The sequence below is a fragment of the Chaetodon auriga genome, chromosome 18, assembly GCF_051107435.1.
Source record: "Chaetodon auriga isolate fChaAug3 chromosome 18, fChaAug3.hap1, whole genome shotgun sequence".
NCBI classification, from domain to species: domain Eukaryota; kingdom Metazoa; phylum Chordata; class Actinopteri; order Chaetodontiformes; family Chaetodontidae; genus Chaetodon; species Chaetodon auriga.
This window is the reverse complement of record NC_135091.1, coordinates 19485952-19500134: the sequence shown is the minus strand read 5'-3', so window position 1 is coordinate 19500134 and position 14183 is coordinate 19485952. Positions and strand designations below refer to the sequence as shown.

Below are 14183 nucleotides of genomic sequence, written 5' to 3'. Positions count from 1 at the left end.
TATTTTTAATGGAACAGGCACGCTGAGAGCTCTGCATGTTGTTCACAGCTCAGAGCAGTCAGCGCTGCAAGATAGGGTGTATTTCTTTTTTTTTTTTTTTTCCACCAGGATTACTGTAGTTGCATAGCAACAGCTGGAACCATGAGCACTTTCCAACATGCATGTCTACTACTCCAAGGTAAAAGAAAAAAGAGAAGTGGCTGCATGCTTCTCATTCTGCGCGGAGCAGAGTGTCAAATTAGCCTCGGGGGTAGTTGGAAATTTCAGTATCACTAAATCAACTGCTGAACGTCAGTTTCAGTGTAGGCTTCTTTTCCAGTAGCTGTGTTTGATTCATGTATTACCATTTTATACAGCAGAGTCATTTAACATGTAATAATTATACCTTTTCAGTGTGCAGTCAACTCCAAACAGTGAGCAGAAACAAAATCACCCTTTTGAATGCTGAAAGACTTTTGAGTAAAATGATTAGCAGATTAATCAATTCTTTCACAATCATCAGCAGAACTTCTTGATGTTTTTAATAACCAAGCCTAAATATCAAGCAGTCTGTGGGCCCAGCTTCTCCAGGACCCTGCTGCTTGTCTCTGCTTTGCATCGTTGTGAGCATCTTTAGGATTTGGCTTGTCGAGTGGACAAAAGAAGACATGTGACCCTGTAAAATACAGCAGGGTCTGCTTGTCAACTGTCATCACAATCTGTTTAACCAACAGGGGTTTTCCTCTAAGCCCCTCCTATTATCTCCTTGGAAGCCAAAGGATTAAAGAAGTAAAACTAGTGATTTTCGTAGATTTGACCTGATCCTCAGGTGGTGTTAACGCATCTGCAGCCTGGCCTTAAAGCTGCAGGAGCAGAGGTCCAGCTGTCTCACACACCTCTCAGCCACAGCCTGTGAGAGGACAGCGCTGCAGTGCTGCCAGCAGCACAGTGACAGCAGAGCGCGGTGAAAGGATGTTCACACATGTGTGTCTCTGTTTCAGGCCTGATGAGTTTAAGTTTGGCTGCACCTCCCTGCGGGTTCCTCCTGAGCTCCTCTACCAGCTCCGCAACGACATCACCGTGTCACCCAACGGCATCGCCTTCGTCAAGGTACAGCGCCCTCTGACCATCCGCTCTGATGAGATCACACTTTGCACTCATCGCTGTCCTGGAAGTGTGACTCATCTCTCCAAGTCCTCCAGCGGTGCGGGTTTTTTAAGGGTCAACAGCTGCTGCGAAGGCCAAGCACATCTATAGAAAGCCCACTTCATGCTCTACTTCCTTCCATTCATTCTTTTCATTCATTCACTCATTGCTCCCACACTCCCTGGCTCCTGTCCCGCAGTCCCATTACATAACACAAAACACACAAAAACACACACGCGCACACAGCCGCTGCACAGCGAACACTAATGTGTAATGAGGTTATTAAAGGCATAGAGGGAAATCAGATTTGGTCTGCGTCTGATCTTGTTTCTCTGGAGCTGGATTTTGACAAAAACCAGTCTTGATGTTGCTGAAGCTGGCTATTATTAGTGTTGTTTGTCTGGTGCTGTGTCCTAAATCTAAAACGTACATGAACTGTGTACAGGATGTGTTGTATCTTAAACTTGCCCGTGATGCTGGACATCAGTCATGTTCTCTGTAAAGATGGTGTTTGTCGTCATCTCAAAGAACTGCAGCGTTTGCCAGACGTATCCTTGTTTATAGAGGTGTTCACCCCTTTGTTGTTTGTGTCCAGTCCACAGTGCGTAAAGGGGTCCTGCCCAGCATGCTGGAGGAAATCCTCAACACGCGAATCATGGTGAAGCAGTCCATGAAGAGCTACAAGCAGGACAAGGCGCTGATGAAGCTGCTGGACGCCCGGCAGCTCGGGCTCAAGCTCATTGCCAACGTCACCTTCGGCTACACCGCCGCCAACTACTCTGGACGCATGCCCAGCGTGGAGGTAAGCTCATCAAAGGCTCTTATCGGTTCTGCCATTCTTGGATTTAGAGAATTCTGCGAAGAAATTGAAGACCGCAAAGACTAGGACAGCAGCTTTGTGTTGGTTATGTTTTCAAATCCCGAGTATGACCATGTTTAAAGCCATCTGTGGGTCTTTTTGACAAGTGGAATGGATAGAACATCACACATTTTGATGGGAAATATTTCTTTTCAGCTGCTCTTGTCAATCTCAAATGGTCTGGACTGTGGTTTCCTGGAGAAAAATGTTTGCTTAATCCACCAATATTTCTCAAATCTTGCACTTTGTTTGTTCACCAACTTGTCACCTGCGGTTTCCAGGTTGGAGACAGCATCGTCCACAAAGCCAGAGAGACCCTGGAGAGAGCCATCAAACTGGTCAATGACACTAAGAAATGGGGAGCGCGTGTTGTGTACGGAGACACCGACAGGTAAGCAGTTATGTGTACTTCTCAGCGCCTTTAAATCCGTCGAGTCAAGGTTCAGTCACAGCAGAGCAGCAGGTCAGGCAGGGACCTGCACGTGCTCATCGTGACTGATCCAAAGTCAGCCTAAAGCCACAACTGACACACTACTGATTCCTGTTTGCACGTCTCACTCTGTGTTAGCACTGCGAGCGGCTCTGTCGATGTGTCACTGTTTGCTGGTGATGTGAGAGCCTCTGATGGCACCTGTTACTGCACTCTCAAGCGGCTCATTTTCAACAGTCAAATTACATGTTTTATTGTTTTGACAACTAGCTCAAAGGCACTCATTAATTCCGTGGATCAAAAAGGTTGCAGCTGCCGTATTTTCCAGGCAATGATTCACAAAGTTTCCATTGCAAGAACTGAGAAGTTTCAGAATCAACTTTTTCTCTTTATTCATCAAGTTTCTCAGAAGGAAATTAGTCCAAAAATTGACACACACCCACACACACCGGATGTGTTCAGGCGCAGCGCTGCTGCAGTTTAATACGTAGTCTAAATCCAAAGCAGGATTCTGAGATGTTTGATGACTGATTCTTTTGCTCGAAGACTGTTTCTGAGATGTATTCATTTGTCTTTGACAGCCAACAGTAGAGAGGTGACAGTGTTCCTGTTCAGCACTCACTGTGTGTGTGTGTGTGCGCGCATGTGCGTGTCTGTGTGTGTGTGTGTGTGTGTGTGTGTCTGTGTGTCTGTGTGTCTGCGTCTGTGTGTCTGTCTGTGTGTGCGTGCATGTGTGTTTTGCAGCATGTTTGTTTTGTTGAAGGGAGCCACCAAAGAGCAGGCCTTCAAGATCGGCAACGAGATCGCAGAGGCAGTGACTGCAACTAACCCCAAGCCAGTCAAGCTCAAGTTTGAGAAGGTAGTGCACGTGCACACACACACACACACACACACACACACACACACACACACACACACACACATGCAGCAGCATCTGTACGTCTGTGCCCTTTTATTTGTCAGTCTGTGCCAATTTTCTTTCCTCATCCACACATTTAGAGGTAGTTAGAGGTAGTATTGATCCGTGTGTGTGTGTGTGTGTGTGTGTGTGTGTGTGTGTGTGTGTGTGTGTGTGTGTGTGTGTGTGTGTTCCCAGGTGTACCTGCCCTGCGTGCTGCAGACAAAGAAGCGCTACGTGGGCTACATGTACGAGAGCCTTGACCAAAAGGAGCCCGTGTTTGACGCCAAAGGGATCGAGACGGTGCGCCGCGACGGCTGCCCCGCTGTTTCCAAGGTAACAGGCAAACCAACCCACCTCCTCCCTCCTCTGTCTCACTGTGCTCTACAGCAATTCGTTTCTTCCCGCTCTCGCTTACTCAGGCTGCTCCACACGTGTCGGTCAGGGGAAAGGTGCCCGCTCAGGGACATCTAATGATGTTTTAAACACTATAAACAGCACGTCCTGCTTGTGTTTGTGCTTTTGTGATACTTCATATGAGTCTTGCTGTATTTGAACCACTTCATCTCTCTCTCAGGCCCTTTTCTTTCTTCATTGTCTCGTCATGGACGTGTCTCCTCCACAGATTCTGGAGCGTTCCATTAAGCTGCTGTTTGAGACTCGGGACATCAGCCAGGTGAAGCAGTTTGTTCAGCGTCAGTGTGTGAAGGTTCTGGACGGCCGGGCCAGCATGCAGGACCTGACCTTTGCCAAGGAGTACCGGGGCAGTGGCTCATACCGGCCCGGAGCCTGCGTGCCTGCGCTGGAGCTCACCAGGTGTGTGTGAACACTACATTGTCAGTGAGCATTTGCAGAAAGGCCACATGCAGAGAAACACCAAAAGACAGAGGAAGTCCTGAGTTTCACTCTGATAAGTGTGTTTGCTTGTCGACTCTGCGTGTGTGTGTGTGTGTGTGTGTGTGTGTGTGTGTGTGTGTGTGTGAGAGAGAGAGAGAGAGCTCAGTCGCAGCAGAGTGAGAAAGAGCTTGCTGTCAACAGTTACAGTAGTCAGTGTGAATCCAGTTCCTCCTTCCCCACAGTGCTCATTGTCTGGCTGCACTAGACTGCATTTACAGTACCTGAGTCTGTTGCTAGGCAACCCTGCTCTTAATGGGTGAAAAAAATCAGATTTCAGAGGGAAGTATTCAGCCTCATTCATGAGCACTGGTCCAGTTTCTGTTGTGTATGTATCAGGTGGGCTGTGGCTGGTGTCGCTGAATTTATCATAGACTGTTTTACCCAACATTTAATTAGCTTTAATTGAATGATTTGAATGATGATGCTTGTTCTTTCGTCTCAGGCGTATGATGGCATACGACCGTCGCCTGGAGCCGCGCGTGGGCGAGCGGGTGCCCTACGTGGTCGTGTACGGGATGCCCGGCGTGCCCCTGATCCAGCTGGTGCGTCGGCCCATGGAGGTGCTGCAGGACCCCAGCCTCCGCCTCAACGCCACCTACTACATCACCAAGCAGATCCTGCCACCCCTGGCCCGCATGTTCCAGCTGATTGGAGTGGACGTGTTCAGCTGGTACCAGGAGCTCCCCAGGGTGAGACGGAGAAGAGTGTCCATTTCACGTCAGGAAACACGCAGCCGTGAGGTTTTTTGTCTGGCCTCGGCAGTTTAGAAGCAATGCAGATCAGTGGTGATAAGAATCCACGTAATGCAGTCTGTTACCCACACGACAACCTGCAGCTTAACAGAGGAAATCAAAGGAACGTAATGGAGGCATGCAGTGAAATCTGAATGATCCTGAGTGTGGAGAATGAATTTCTGATTAATCATCATCTGTGTTTGACTGATCAGCTTGCACACTGTTGCTTCCCTTCCTGTCAAAATAAAACCAGACTTTCAGAGGGTCTTTTTCATTCAGTGTGTTTAGTGGAGAGAGAACAAAGGATGAAAAGAGAATCTCTCTCGTGCTTCCTGCTGAGGATCCAATGAGAGTCATCAAACTGCAGCGCCGCTGCCTCAGTCTTTGTGTCAACACTGAAGTCAGTTCTGCTCTGACAGGGCACGCACGCCACCTGCTGGTGGAGCTGAAAGCAGAGTGCATCAATATGAGGAATGACTGTCCACAACTGTGTCAACTCATCAGGCTGCAGTTATCTCCTTGTAGTTAATACTGAAAATGCTGTTGGACAATAAAATGTCTTTCAAGCCGTTGGAGGAGCTTTCATGTATATTTCCTGCGTCTCTGCACACAGATCCAGAAGGCGTCCTGCTCTTCTGCAGCGGGTGGAGAGGAAGTGGGGAGGAAGGGAACCATCTCCCAGTACTTCACCACGCTTCACTGCCCGGTGTGTGACGAGCTCACCCAGCTGGGCGTGTGCTCACGGTGCCGTGCTGAGCCCCAGCGAGTCGCAGTTACTCTCTACCAGGACATGAGACAGTGGGAGAGTCAGCAAGACCAGCTGCTGAAGGTGAGAGACCGAGGGTGAGGAGGAGGAGCGGTGCAGCTTTCCAGACATTTTAAGACATAAAAATACTTTTGCTTTGATTAATTTGTCCACAAAAAAGCTCAATTACCTAGAAGTAATGAACTAAACATTCTTAAAGGTACACCTCCTCCTTGTCCCTCCGGTAAAAACTATGAAAATTCAAATATTGTCCATTTCAGAAGGACACACTTGTCCAAAATAGCAGTGATGTCACAAAATCATTTTGAATATCTGAATGTTAAACTGAGATTGAAGGCGAGCACAGAGAAACGCTCCAAACATACAAACTGAAAGAAAAATCCGTATTTTGGATTTACATGTGGTTGTAGCTGTAATTCGCTGGCTTGAGATTCCAACCATGTTTTTGCTCCCCAGAACAAACGCATGCATGTGCTGAGGCCATATGATTGAAATCTAATCCAGGATATAAAGTAGAATGTTTTATGTTTTTGATGTAGATAATAATAATATTAAAAAAATTGATGTTCACCTGATGTATGACATCAGATTCACGCATACAGTTAAAGGAAACTTCAGTAACCTGTTTTGTTGACAGCAATTTATTTAAAGACAATAACACAAGATCATATTGTTGCAATACGAATAAATTATATTATTTTGTAGTTGTAGTTTTGTAGAAGCATCAGGAAGTACTGCGTCTAATACCTCTGTCTGTTTGCCACTTCACTCTTCACTTCAGAGGGGAGGACAGACATGGATGTAAACTGCAACTTGACTGGTTGAAGGAGGCAAACAGCTGAGTCATTCTAGTCTACAGTGGAAAGAAAATGCGGCATGCATCTATAGTAATATTTGTGTGCGTTTGTGTCCAGATCTGTAGGAACTGTAGCGGCTGTGCAGAGCGGCAGGTGCCCTGTGTGACCCTGGACTGTCCCGTCCTGTACAAACTGTCCCGGGTCAACAGACAGCTCTCCAAGGCCCCCTACCTCCGACAGCTGCTGGAGCAGTTCTGATTGGCTCTTGAATCCAGGAGCTCCATGCGGATTTGGTGCTAATTGCTGCCCCGCCCCCGCCCCCAGTGTTTCATTGTCCATTCAGTTGTAATAGTTTATATGGTGCTTTGATTGGGCCCTGTTGGGTTTTCACTGTCTTGTAACTGTTATTTGTTAAGTATTTCTCTGCGTGTGCAGACTGCCCCCCCCCACCCCCCACCCCCCTCCAGGCCTTGTGTTTGTCTTCATGCTTGTTTGCTGCCATCTCCATTAGCTGCTATGGGCTGAGTGAAGCTGATGTCTGTGGTGACACAGCGACAGACTGCCTGTCATGGAACTGAGTGCAGTCCAGTCACAATGACTCGTTGTATCTTGTACGCGCTGTAGCAGTTTGAAGTCATCGGTTTTTAAGGAGCTTCCTTTCAAATCTCAAGACAGACTACATTCAAACCACTAACTGACTTTTCTTCATTTTTCTATCGACTGCAGTGTTTTTGTAAATAGTTCCTGTATAGCTCCATCTATAATCTCACTGTGCATTATCATAAAAAAACTAAAGCTCCGGCCATGAATGCAATCAAATCTGTTTTTATGCATTCTGTTAAAAGATGACATTATTCATGTTCCTTTTAACCTTGATTGTATTGATGTCCATTTTTGGCAGATTTGACACTTTCATACTCTTATCGACAGAGTGTGGGAACTGGAAACCATTTCAGTTTGTTTGTTTTTTTTAATCTGGGACTGTTGCAATACTGTATTTTGATAATTTAAGTCACAAAGAGTCTATTGTTTCCTTGTGCATATATGGTTTTGTGTACATTTCCAATTTTCTGTGCAAAAAAAAAAAGCTGTCATCAAACCATAACAAGATCTGATCTTCATTTCTCCGTACAGCCATACACAGGACCTGTGTATTTGTATAAATGTAAAAAATAATAACGATGAAGGAGGTGTTTTTTGTTTGTTTTTAATGGACATTGCTGTGGGTGGAGGTTTGAGATTGATATAATAAAAAGTCAATGTATTAAATGCCTTCTGTGCATGATTCAGTTTCTAAAAATTCAAATGAATCACAGTGACAACACATGATGGAGAGAACCACAAGCCACAGGACACATTACAGTACATGACGAAAACAATCAGAACTCTCATCTTTACAAAAGTGCAACAGAAAAAGAACTTCATCCAAGTGTCACCACCGTCATCGCTGCTATCAATGAAACCACTGCAATAGTGCAAAATTAAATGACATAACATCAGTTTTTGGCAGCAGGGTGGTGTGATGAAGTGCGGGGGGGGGGGCAACCATCCCTGGTTCAACTCATTCACTCTGCTCATGTGTCCTCAAACAAGGCACTTCTACCAGCCCTGGGACTTTGTTCTCTAGCTTAGCTTCACCTTTGATCCAGTATGGAGGGCAGACTCCAGGTAGAGAATCATTTACAGCATTTCAGTTTGATCCTTCATTCAGGAGGGGTCCAAAAGCTTCAAAAGATGCTGATGAGTCTGCAGAACCCCGTCGACAGACTGTATGGGCGGTCTATAAGCTACACAGTTTCTGGTCAGTAGTCAGGGTTGCATTCACCGCACAGTACATCTATGAGCTGTTCATAACTGTTCAGGTTCTGGATGACAGATGAGCACAGACATGTGGAGGCTCGGCTCTGCTTGTGTTTAGTGAGAGATCATCAGCACTTAGGAGTCACAGGAGGAGCTTCAGTCTCTCTTCTCTCTGTCCAGAGAGAGCAGTAGTTTGCGTCTGGGGGAGTCTCCTACCAGGGAGATGGTGTCTGAGAAAGAGGCTCCACCTGCAGGCTCTGTCAGCTGGGCGTTGGAGGCCGTGGAGCTGCCAGTCAGACCAGTGATGTCAGGAGGAGAGGAGGCCTTGCTGGGTGAACTGATGAGACTTGCTGTGTCATCCATTTCGATGACCTCAAAGTCTGCGTCGTTCCACTGATCAGCCTCATTGTCCTGCTCCTCCTCCTCCTCCTCGTCATTGGCTCCCGAGTCCAGCAGCGCCTGACGGTACTCGCTGTCGTCTGCGTCAGGCCGGCCCCTGGCGCGGGGTTTCCTGCTCTGGCCGCTGGGGGCCGAGGCCAGCTTGTACATGACCGGGAAGAGAATGGAGGTGAAGGTGGCTGTGATGAGCGACAGGTACATGAGCAGGGGCTGGTCGTGGAACTTCCCCAGCAGGAAGCCTACAAGAGCGGGCAGCACCATCTCACCCAGTGCTGCACCCACCACGAAGGCTGCCGCTGTGTGGCCCGTCACTGTGGTGTACTGCTCCACCCAGGAGATGCCACTGGGGAAGGTGGTGGCCATGGATGCCCCATACAGACCAGTGCAAAACCACAGGGCCACCTTTGTCTTGCTGAAGAGGCAGAGGAGAAGAGAGGACACAGTGGAGCCCACCAGGCTGAGCAGAATCATGGTGCCTGGGTACATGCAAGCCACAAAGAAGATGGCCAATCCCCTGCAGGCAGCAAATGACGCCCAGAACAGCGAGTTGAGTCCAGCTGCCTGGGACTGACCCATGTGGGCGTAGTCCTTGGCAAAGATGTAGATGAAGGAGCCGTATGCTACCTCAGCTCCTACGTAGAAAAAGAAGAAGAAGAAGAGCAGGACAACAAGAGCCACATGATGCTTTGCCACCAGGGGCTTTCCTGACGACGTGCGGGCTTTGTCACGTGAAACGCTGCTGCGACAGTAGAGGATGAAGAAGAGGAAGGAGATGAGAAAGACGAACGAGCCGATCACAACGTAGGCCCACATGGATTTGAGGGTGCTGCTCCTGCTGTGGACGTAGCTGATGATGGTGTGAATGTCAGGGGCTTTGGTGATTTTCTCTGTGCTGGCAGGAGGTGTAGAGCTGGTGGGTACGATTCCTGTGCTGCTGTTCCCCTCAGGCCCAAACAGCAGCTTGGCGATGATCGGAGACACGAAGGCTCCCGCTGCGAAGCTGAAGTGCAGAGCCTGCATGTGGGGGCCCGCCTGCTCTCCCCATGTGTTCAGTATGAGGACATTACCACCTAATGGAAAGAGGAGAGAAACAGTGATTACAGAATCAACCATCTTTAACATTTATACTGAATGAGCTACAGCATGTTGGCGTCCTGCAGTGACATCACACTTCCTGATCCTGTGATGTTTCACCTCTTTCTTCAATGCCTCTGATTGGCTTGGAAGGCAACGAGCACTAGTCAATCAGGAGCAGAGCAGGACGGCTCATGTCTTTGCCATATTAGGATTAGTAATTTAGCAGTTGGACCTCTCGTTGAAGGGGTTATATCACCACCTGTTGGTTTGGCAGCGTTTCAATTGTTTTCTCATAACTGAGAACACAGCTAACAGGTGCTAATGCCAAAGTTTAGTATACGTCGAGTCAAAAACAGGTCTAATCAGCCAAAGTAAATGTGAGGATGTACCGTGTGTAGGTGAAGCAAACTGAGGGAATGAATCATTAACGCCTGCAGGGTTGCAAGCCAGTACTATTAGTTCATGCATTGAGTGTTGTCTTACCTGTATCCAGAACACCCATCGACATCCCAATGCTGGACATGAGCCCGGTGAGGAGCAGAGCTTGCTTACAGAAAGGGATAGCACACATTCCAAACGCTGTGACCAGCATCGAAAACCCTGGAAGGCAAGAAAATCAGAGAGAAACTTTTTTATTTCAGTTGAATCGGTGTTGAAACTGTGATGTAAAGCTAGTGGATGAGACCTGTCACAGTGGTTACCCCAGGTTACAACAACAACAAAGGATAAATCCTTCACCTTCTATTACGCCACTTGAGCATCCAACCACAGCATGAAACGCTGACGACATCTTTGTCACAAGACAGAGCCGGTAAAGCTTTAAGATGAGACACCCCTACATCCGCACAATCTGCGGCTACAACACAACTTCTACGACAACTACATGACATGAGGAGCTACCTAGCAGGAGATGGGGGTTCATGCAGTCAAAGAGAATGCCTCCGAAGAGGGAGCCGCCGATGTAGCCCGCTGAGCGGCCGACAAAGATGTAAGAAATGTTGCTGATGTTCTGCTTCACATTCACAGCCAGGTCCTCGAACGTGGGGCCAAGAACAGAGATACTCATCCCCTGGAAAAACAAGAGCCCAGCATGAGTCACAAGGACAGCGTAAAGTTACTGCGTGTGACCGCTTCTCTGCACATTTAAAGAAACATCTAGCCCTGGAAATTGCTATATATGTTAAATTAGTGGTGCTGAGTGAAGTGTATGAGTTCTTTAGGGATTAAATGTTCATCTACTGTTTGTTGCTCTCACTCACACTCATCCCTCAAGCCTTTCCAAATAACAATGGCCTATATTAACCATGCTGCCTGGATTTGAAAGTTACATGTGAAGCTGCAGAGTGACAGCAATCATATGCTAAATGCAACATGCCTTCTGTGTGCACGGCGTCCTCGTCAGATAAGACAGTTTAACTTTTACTGCTGTTAATGTTTTATACCACTGGAAACATTTTGTAACCATGCCTGCTCACTTATGCCAAAAACAATGTTTTCTGTATCAGTGATAACATGTTGTTTTAGGGTGAAACTGTTTCTTTAACTGTCTCTGGTTCTCACAAGATCACACTTCTTCCTTTAATGTTTTTGTAATTGAATGAAAGTGAACCAGGGTGTTGCTGAAAAAACGAAGCCTGTGTGTGTTTAAGTTTCCCCTCTGCAAAGGAAGAAACACGGACGTTCCACAAGCAAGCAGGTGTGTGCTGATGGATTTCAGTAATCTGATGCTCGCAGCACGGTTGAAGAGCAAGTTTTGCAACTATGTAAATCCTCCTATCTGAATGCACTTACAACTGGTCTATTGTCGACTGACAGCTTGACTCTTAGGGGGATATAAGGTCAGCTCATTTGTAAAGTTATCACTTCCTGCTTTTGCATTGATATGTCTTTTTTCGTCGTACCTTACACAACTCTTTAAAGATGGTCTACAGGTCAGACTGCTGCTCACCGGGGCTCAACAAAAAGAACATGAAAGTTGTGACGCGTAAAGGAAGAGTGCAAATCAAATTAAACTGTATACTTTGAACAGGCAACATGTCCTAAAACTATACGCAGGACTGCAAAAGCTTAAAATTAGTGTTCATGAAAGAGCATGACAATAACTCGTCATTTTCTGTTTCCTTTCCTCATTTAAATTCCTTTAGTGTAAACAGGTGTTTGTTATGCTAACTACCTCATAACATTAGCATAGCATTAGCTACCGATACCTATTAGCTAACATATCCTCGCAAATGTGAACTTGCGAGCTTTTTGGTTGTCATTAGCGAAGTTAATCTCTACACAAATTGTAGTTAATGAGTACAAGGCCTGAGGAAACATTTACATTAAACATTTTCTCTCTCTAACCACACAGGCTTTAGCCAACATTCCCTCATTCACTCCTGGATTTACCAAGCCCAGGAAAGATGCACAGAGCGCGAGAGTGATCATCCAGCGGCCGCACGTTCCATATCCGCCCCTTCCTCCGCCGACCACCTCCACCCGGTTGTCGCATCCCGCTTTCGTCGTCCTCTTGACCGCCTTCAGCGCACTCTTCAGCCCTCTCCCGGTGTCCTTCCTTTTATCAAACAGGGTGTCTTCTTCCTGGTCGTCATTGTCGTCGTCGTCCTCCATGCTGGCGAAACGTACGTGCTTCTTTTTAACGACGGTGTCTCGTGCAGCGGACGACGACATACCTGTCAATTTATTACTACGACTGCTGACGGTAATGGTGCGTTGTCAGCGAGAGACAGCGACTGACAACTGACAGCGCTTAGACTGGATTCTTGAGGTTTTTGCGCTTCCTGTTTGCAGGTTTCGCGGGGCTAAATCTTCAAAATTACGTCAGGCATCTTTCCAGATGCTGCGAGGTTCAGAGAATGACAGTGGGATACCACTGCTGCAGCCGCGGTGTCCCTCCATACACCAACAGTCAACGTATAGCTGCTGGTCGTTTACAAAGATCGTCTACTAACGCGGAGGTTTACTCTGTACAGAAGTGTGACCCGCCTACCGAATGACGCAAATAACATGGAACGATATATCGTTCAGCTCGTTGACAGTTAGCATTGTCAGCTGACACGAGTTACTCTTTTCTCCATCTACGACTTAATATAGATTCTAATTGTATAGATAAAATTGGCCCCATGGTCAATATCGAATGTCAGGTTGGGAGTAACTACCACACTGACAGACAGTTCAGGTGGTCGTCGATACTCTCAGTATCCTGAACTCATAGCTGAGTACGACGTCTTCGCTTTTTTCCTCTCTTAATTCAGCTGACGCGTTAAAAAATGACCAGGCTACAGGAAGTAGTCGCCACCAGGTTAGCACTGGGATGAATGGCGGCCTCTCGTGGTGGGAGAACAATATAGCGTAGGAGTGTTACAACCTGATCCTGTTACGAGGCTCGAAGTGGCGCCATCACTCCTTTGGATATGTGTTTATACTTCATAAGAAGCTCAGAGATCTCCATCCTCATTTTACATACCAATAGAACATTTGATAGATTTTTTTTGGTAAAAAAAAAACAAAAAACGTATGTCATCATAAAGATATGAGGTCATGATGTGGGGGCAAGTAGCCTACCTGATGATTGCTGTCCCACCAAAGTAAAAATACTCCATTACAAGTACTACAGTTTTTGTTCCCACCAATTAGAATAAAATCATTTGTATGTTACCCTTTGGAATGAATGTCAAAAACTGTTTTGTAAAAATACTACTTTTCTTCATTTAAGTTTATTTGGTTAAATAAAAGAAATATGGGCTATTTCCAAGCACATAGACAAAATAGTAAGATACATTAGTTGTTTCAAAAAAAAAACAAAAAAAAAAACCTCCAATTAAACGAAATGTCCTTGAATGTGTTCGCTTTGAATATGTGAATATTCTGAATATTAATGAATGTTGTGTTATCCACATTGGTGTGATGAAATTTAGCCACTAAGCGGGGCTGTAAATCTCTGTCCTCACTGACACTCGGTGTAAATTTAGATGCCTCTGTCTAATGTCATGGTGCCAAGGCGCCACATGTCATTGCAGAATTTTCACTCATGTGTAAACTGACTGTTGGTTGTTACCAACAGCGGAGCGGTAGAGCGGAGGCCAAACGCAGTGCAGGGGGAGGGGGAGAGCGAGCTTCAGGTTCATTTCACAAGCGGGACTCATTTCAGTTTTTTATTGCCTCATTTCTTCTCAAAGGTTCTAAGATTTGTTGCTAGACTAAGCTAACTGTTCAAATTAAGCCTATAGCCCATTACTGCAAGTACCTGTGGAAACAAATCATCACTGATGTCACAGCAGGTGTTTTGTTTCATCAGGACTAAAGCTGACTTTGGTGTGAACAAGTTTAATTCAGGTCTTATTGCCTCTTCGTAGGAGACAATGTTCTTTACAACATACAGAACATAAAACTTCTCCA

The 14183-nt window shown here is 46.4% G+C and overlaps 2 protein-coding genes across 4 annotated transcripts in view; one reads left to right on the top strand and one right to left on the bottom strand.

The window, feature by feature from the left end:
- Positions 1 to 7778, top strand: part of rev3l (REV3 like, DNA directed polymerase zeta catalytic subunit) — a 71797-nt gene extending 64019 nt beyond the window's left edge. For both annotated transcript variants that reach the window (XM_076755745.1, XM_076755746.1), the window contains exons 24-32: positions 981 to 1089; positions 1721 to 1927; positions 2266 to 2375; positions 3159 to 3273; positions 3511 to 3648; positions 3938 to 4128; positions 4652 to 4898; positions 5557 to 5772; positions 6624 to 7778. In XM_076755745.1, the coding sequence (XP_076611860.1) occupies positions 981 to 1089; positions 1721 to 1927; positions 2266 to 2375; positions 3159 to 3273; positions 3511 to 3648; positions 3938 to 4128; positions 4652 to 4898; positions 5557 to 5772; positions 6624 to 6764 (1474 nt within the window). In that variant the 3' untranslated portion in view covers positions 6765 to 7778. The remainder of the gene's footprint in view (positions 1 to 980; positions 1090 to 1720; positions 1928 to 2265; positions 2376 to 3158; positions 3274 to 3510; positions 3649 to 3937; positions 4129 to 4651; positions 4899 to 5556; positions 5773 to 6623) is intronic.
- slc60a2b (solute carrier family 60 member 2b) lies at positions 7697 to 12726 on the bottom strand. 2 transcript variants are annotated; one of them, XM_076755747.1, is made up of 4 exons: positions 12174 to 12726; positions 10683 to 10851; positions 10266 to 10382; positions 7697 to 9775 (listed from the first exon to the last, which is right to left on the bottom strand). In XM_076755747.1, exons 1-4 carry the CDS (start codon positions 12453 to 12455, stop codon positions 8463 to 8465), a joined length of 1881 nt encoding a protein of 626 aa, XP_076611862.1. In that variant the 5' UTR covers positions 12456 to 12726; the 3' UTR covers positions 7697 to 8462. The 2 variants fall into 2 exon arrangements, with proteins under 2 accessions (XP_076611862.1, XP_076611863.1); XM_076755748.1 differs by lacking the exon at positions 12174 to 12726 and adding an exon at positions 11684 to 11789.
- Between the last annotated feature and the right edge of the window lie 1457 nt (positions 12727 to 14183).